The 6,115-nt window shown below is 34.8% G+C and overlaps 1 protein-coding gene across 1 annotated transcript; it reads right to left on the bottom strand.

The window, feature by feature from the left end:
* Positions 1-264: 264 nt before the first annotated feature.
* On the bottom strand, positions 265-1,422 carry LOC113239028 (uncharacterized protein K02A2.6-like). The gene has a single exon (XM_026475892.1). It carries the CDS (start codon positions 1,420-1,422, stop codon positions 265-267), a length of 1,158 nt encoding a protein of 385 aa, XP_026331677.1.
* Positions 1,423-6,115: the final 4,693 nt, after the last annotated feature.

Raw genomic sequence — 6,115 nt, 5'->3', positions numbered from 1 at the left:
ACAAATAAACAAGCCACCCACAATAAACAATTTAAAGAGTGAGATACAAAAGTGGCTCATAGATGATAAATAATGAACACGGTGTTAATCGTAGTACGTTTATTTTTGAACTGCGGTACAGAAAAAAGCCAAACCACAGATTGTGTTTTCGGCAAATACCCACTTATACATAACACCTTCACCCTTATTCTAAACTAATACTAGAAACAAATAATTTTAAACATCCCAACCATAGCGAACGGGTGGCCTTACAACTGGCCGTAATTACTCGGGCCGCACGCGTTCAGTGGCGGGCGAGCCAGGCTGCGCCTGCTCCGCGGGTTGGTTCGGAACCGGCGCCGGGCGCGCGATGTTGTCGTCGCTAGTGCCTTCCCTCTCCCCCGACCTCGAGCTCGACGCATGCTCTGTAGCTTCTGCTACGGGTAAACAACTCGGTGGATAAATACGCGTATTCTTACGTTGTGCAATTCCCTCACCACTTGAATCACGTTTCCTTAATTGATCTATATGCCGATGCATTATACCTGTTAACGTTTCTATCCTATAATCAGTCTCCCCCATTCGTTCCAACATTTTTCCTTTCCCCCAAGTATTAGGACCTGAGGTGTTAAATAATTTAAACCAAACTAGTTCGTCTACATTAAACGATCGAGGTTTTCCGTCTGCAGTAGCTTGATGCTGTCGTTGGAAAGAATTTACCCGTTTTTCTCGGTCTGGCTTAAGACAATCGAGTCGGGTACGTACCGGCCTACCTAATAATACCTGGGCCGGACTATCCCCTGTAGTGTTGTGAGGAGTGTTGCGATACACAAGTAGGAATCTGCTTAGGGCAGCGTCTACGTTGACAACTTGAACTATAGCTTTCTTAATAACCCTCTTGCACAGCTTCACTGCATTTTCAGCAAGGCCATTAGAGGCGGGGTGATAAGGTGCCGAAAAGAGTTGTTCAATACCATTTTGTTTACAAAATGCCTGCAACTCCTCACTCGCAAACGGCGGACCGTTATCACTAACGATCTGCTTGGGTAAACCGAACCTCGCAAAATGTTCTCGCAGCTTACTCAGGACAGCTTTAGCTGTAGTGGTAGACATGCTCGTCACCTCTATCCATTTGGAGTAAGCGTCAACAAGTACTAGATATTTTGTTCCCGAAATAGGCCCCAAAAAATCGACATGTACTCTAGACCAAGGACGACTAGGATATGGCCACGGGCAGGGCACGTGGCGCGGCGGTGCGGCGGCCACTGCGGCGCACACTTCGCAGGCGCGGCACACCCTCTCCACCGCCTCGTCCAGGCCGGGCCACCATACATAGCTGCGCGCCAACGCCTTCGTCTTCACCATGCCCATGTGGGAATCGTGTAGCTCCTTTAGGACTCGCTCCCGGCACGCGCTTGGAATAATCACTCTGTGCCCCCACATGATGCAATCTAACTCTAAATAAAGTTCCGCCTTCCGACTATAAAAAGGTTTCAATTCCCGAATTTCTATATCTTGAGGCCAGCCGTCCCTTATGTAGCTTAACACCCTACTTAACAGAATATAATAATAATAATAATAAACGTTTATTGCAAAACATGTTGTTACATTTAGGTCTTATAATAGTTGATGAAGTATCAAACATGTACCCTGTAAGGGTGTAGCAATGTCAATTATACATTTTAAAATATTATAATACATTTAGAATACTATTAAATATATTTGAATATTATTACAATTATAATAATTAAATTCAAGCTAATATATTCCGAAAGTTAATAAATCAATTGTAAGAAATGAATGTCAAAAGAATGTCAAAAAGAATGTAGAGCCTAAAAATCTAAAGTTTTTATAAAAAATTAATCGTCAAATTATTTTAGTATTGCATAATAGTAATACATTAATAGTAATATTATTCTCATACATTTATTTTTATTAAATTAAATAATTATGTTATATAATTTTTAAATGCGGATAAAAAATATAAAATTACATTTTTTAATCATTGTGAATAATTTTCATTGTCATTAAAAAACTCTTGTAATGAGTAGTAACATTTGTCACATAGATGTTTACTAAGTTGTTTTTTAAAAATTTTTACGCTATTTATTAATTTTAAACAATGAGGAAGTGCATTATAAATTTTAATGGACATAGAATATGGCCCCAAGTTGACCATTTGCAATTTCGAAACAGTTGTTGCTAGCCTGTTTTTGGGTCTTAGGTTGGCCGAACGACAATACACAGGATATGCATCCAAATTATTCTTTACAATTAGACACATTTGTAAAATATATATACATGTCAAAGTTAAAATATTATATTTATTGAAATATGATCGACAACTGGTAAACGAATCTATATTGGCGAGTATGCGGATACATTTTTTCTGTAATACAAAAACTTTTTTTACGTCAATGCTGTTGCCCCACAATACAACGCCATAGCTTAGCCAGGCATGAGCATACGCGTAGTAAGCGCTAGTTGCTGTCCTAAGGTCAATTGATTTTTTTAGCTCGTTAAGAGCATATATAAAACTTGACAGTTTACCTACAACTTTATTCACATGGTCCTTCCAATTCAAATTTATGTCGATATTTATCCCTAGGAGGCAGAAGGAGTTTACGGAATCAATCGGAATGTTGTTGAATTTATAAATAAAGTTTATGGGGCGTTTTTGATATGGTCGGAACTGCATTAATTTAGTTTTGTTAAAATTAACTTGTAGATTATGGTCATTAAGCCAGCTTGTTATTAATGTCAAATTTATATTTAAAAGTTCATGTAATTGTGTAATATTGGGGCAAGGCAGAATCATCGAAATGTCATCGGCGAAAAGAATGCAAGGAATATCAAATTGATTAGGCAAGTCGTTTATATATATCAAAAATAACAAACATCCCAGAACGCTACCTTGGGGGATAGAGCGACTCAACATTACTTTGTCAGACCTGACACTCTCAATTAATCCCGTGTAATGGTCATAAAATTCGACGTCCACAAATTGGATGCGTTGCGATAAATATGACACAAACCAATTATGAGCTGTACCCCTCACACCTAAGTCATGTAACTTGTTTAGTAAGATTGGATATAGAACCCTGTCATATGCCTTGCTCATATCTAATAGGATTCCAATTGCATGTTGTTTGTCATTAATTATTTTCAATATTTCATTTACATAATTGTATAAAGCAAGGCCTGTAGAACGTCCCTTTCGGAAACCGTACTGCTTATTATTAAATATTGCATATTTCTCACAAAACGAATAAACTCTATTGTACATAACGGTCTCAAAAATTTTAGAAAACGTGGATAGGAGTGCTATTGGACGGTAATTATCACAGCAAGTCTTATCGTTTTTTTTTGTGTAGAGGCTTTACAATTGTAATTTTGAGTAGCTCTGGAAAAATCCCCACGGAAAGTGACTGGTTTACCAAGACCGAAAGAGGCTCCGCAAGTTCCACAACACATGCCTTTATTAATACTGGCGGTAGTTCGTCATAACCGAAACTTCGTTTATTTTCAGGTTTCTAATTACATCATATATTTCTTTGGCATCAGTGTGACGTATAAATATTGAATTTTGAGAACGATTGTCAACGGGTCGACCAGCAGCAAGGCGATCATTTTGAATAGGGGCCCCCACTGATGAGAAGTAGTAGTTTAAATGGTTGGCAATTCTAACCGGATCGTCAGTAGTCAAATTATTTATATTTAATGAAATATTTTGTTTTGTTTTCGTTTTTATGCCCTTATTAGTGCGTTCTTTTATTATTTGCCACATACTTTTAGTAATATTGCTTGATTTTTTTATTATATTCTTATACAGTCAACATGGGGAAGACCGGCATACTTTATTCATCACTGGATTGAAATAAATAAAACTTCTTTATTTTAAGTTCTAAGCCGATCTTTAGTATCTCATGTGATGAAGTATATTATAATTAACAAATGTGTGCAATTGTAATTGCATAAACAGTAGAGATATTTCAAATATAAATCCTTTTTAAAAACTCGGCGCATAGACGGTCTTCCCAAGGTATTCAAGGCAAGTCCGTCTAGTAGACATTAAATATGAAATATGATGGGTTGTATGTATATATATATTTTATAACAATAAAGAAATGTTTGTCATTCAAATGTGTGCTTTAGTGTTACAAAAATACGGTTTAAATTCGTAGATTATTATTTTTTTTACATCTAAGGGTAAGACCGGCTTACCTTCGTGACAGATGTCATAAACATTTTTGGCTACTATTTAAAATTGCATTTTCTGACAGTTTATAAAAAATACTACTATTTGCTTCACCAACTTTGGTAGTCAGTTTCTTGCAATTCTTGTTTAGAAATTGTATAAGTTTGTGTTATTATGTGCACCTTCACAAAATCCTAAGAATCATGTCTTCGATTTAGCGCTATCTATCATGGTGCAAGGATTTAATTTTTTTATTTTTTACACTGTTAGAATAATTTATATAATTTGTGTTTTAAATGAAAGGCGATTAAAAATGTTCAAAAATATATTATAAATATACTTTTTACACAGAAAACGTGCATTTGCGTTATAATGGCAATGGCATAACAAAGTTTTTGGTCTTATAATCTTTAAAAAGTGACATAAAATGTCGTTATCAAATCAAAATTAATAGAAATTTATAAAATTTTAACGTAAACCTGTAATGGTTTAAGTTTTATAAAAATAACCTACATTTTTGTATACTTACATAATAGAAAACAAATTTTATCAGTCTAATACCTCTATAGTTAAAATTAAAAAATTAACAAAATCAAAATTATAAGTTAAAAGATATTAAAAACACTTACGAATAAACAAAAACTTATGAATTTCAACACTAACCATACATGTATCCATATTAAAATTATTAAGCAAAAGTACTACGTGTAAAGAGATCGCATTTTGTGTCAGTCCTAAAGTTATGCCATGGGCGTGTTTGCCACCGTAAGAGAGATGCACTAAGCTTAAAAATATTGAATTAAAATAAATCTTGTGATTCTGTATGATCTAACAAGAATATCAAAAACTAAAAATTGTGTTTAACCTTCTTAATCACAGTATTCTTACGATATTATAAATTATTTTTATGAAAAATAAATATTGTCCTCACAATTAGACAAAACAAACTCTTTATGATTATTCGGTGCTTGCCTCAAATCTACTTTTTTTACTATAGAGAGTGTGGGCACATCATCATGGTCAACTTTTTTAGCCAGCACGAATTTTAGTGGGTTTTTAATGGTCTTGTAAAACCTTACGGAGTAAGTCTCCTCTTTATTAGCTTTTATTCCTTCTACGCATCCCACATAATATGTCCACTTTTTTCTGTTATAATATCTTACCATTACATGGTCATTTACGTTAATGTTAAAATTTTCGCTATCTCCATCATTTTCCGTTTCTGACCACCAAGCTTGCTCTCTCTTTTTGTTCTCCTTATCTTGTCTCTTGCTACCTTCCTTTGTCTGTTCGTTTTCTCTATGAGAACTGTTGTAGATTTCCTCAACTTCTTTGTTTTTATTCTCCATTTCTACCGTATCTATTGATGAAGCCATTTTTATGTCTTCTACATCATTGTCTTTATCCCAATCAACATCATCGGAATCACTACAAATACTTACGCAGTCTGAAACGCTTGTGGAGTCAGGGGATATAATTCTAGCTCGTTTCTTAACTTTAGGTTTAGTAATATTTTTATCTATGTTTTCTTTTTCACTATCACGACTCTTTTTCCCAATGCCTTTTCCTTTTTTTGTTGTAGTAGAAGATTCAGCTTGAACTTCCGAAATCATAGGTAAGTCCGAGGTTACAAAATTAGAATCGTTGTCACTCTCATAGTCATATTTCGAATCACTTAACGGCGCTTTTTCGTATTTCTTTTTTTTATTTTTGATTGCGTTTGTTTTCTTAGCTTGTACTGATATTTTACTTTTTTGTATTTTTGTCTTAATGTTCTTTTCATGACGTTCTATTTTCACATTTATTATTTTTTCTTGGATTTTACGCTTGAGAACGTCGTCGTGAGTGATTACTTCGGCTCCTGGTGCTATTTTGCGCCGCTTTACTTTTTCGCTAATTCCCGCTTTTACCTTGAACAAAAGTAGCTCTTCAAATGTG

Source organism: Hyposmocoma kahamanoa, unplaced genomic scaffold, assembly GCF_003589595.1.
Source record: "Hyposmocoma kahamanoa isolate Upper Pololo Valley unplaced genomic scaffold, ASM358959v1 99188, whole genome shotgun sequence".
In the NCBI taxonomy this organism is placed as follows: domain Eukaryota; kingdom Metazoa; phylum Arthropoda; class Insecta; order Lepidoptera; family Cosmopterigidae; genus Hyposmocoma; species Hyposmocoma kahamanoa.
The sequence above is the reverse complement of the archived record's forward strand: the minus strand, read 5'-3'. Positions and strand labels throughout refer to the sequence as shown.

Excerpts from the sequence above, each read along its gene's own strand:
- LOC113239028 (XM_026475892.1), bottom strand. The coding sequence starts at position 1,422 with ATGTGGGGGCACAGAGTGATTATTCCAAGCGCGTGCCGGGAGCGAGTC.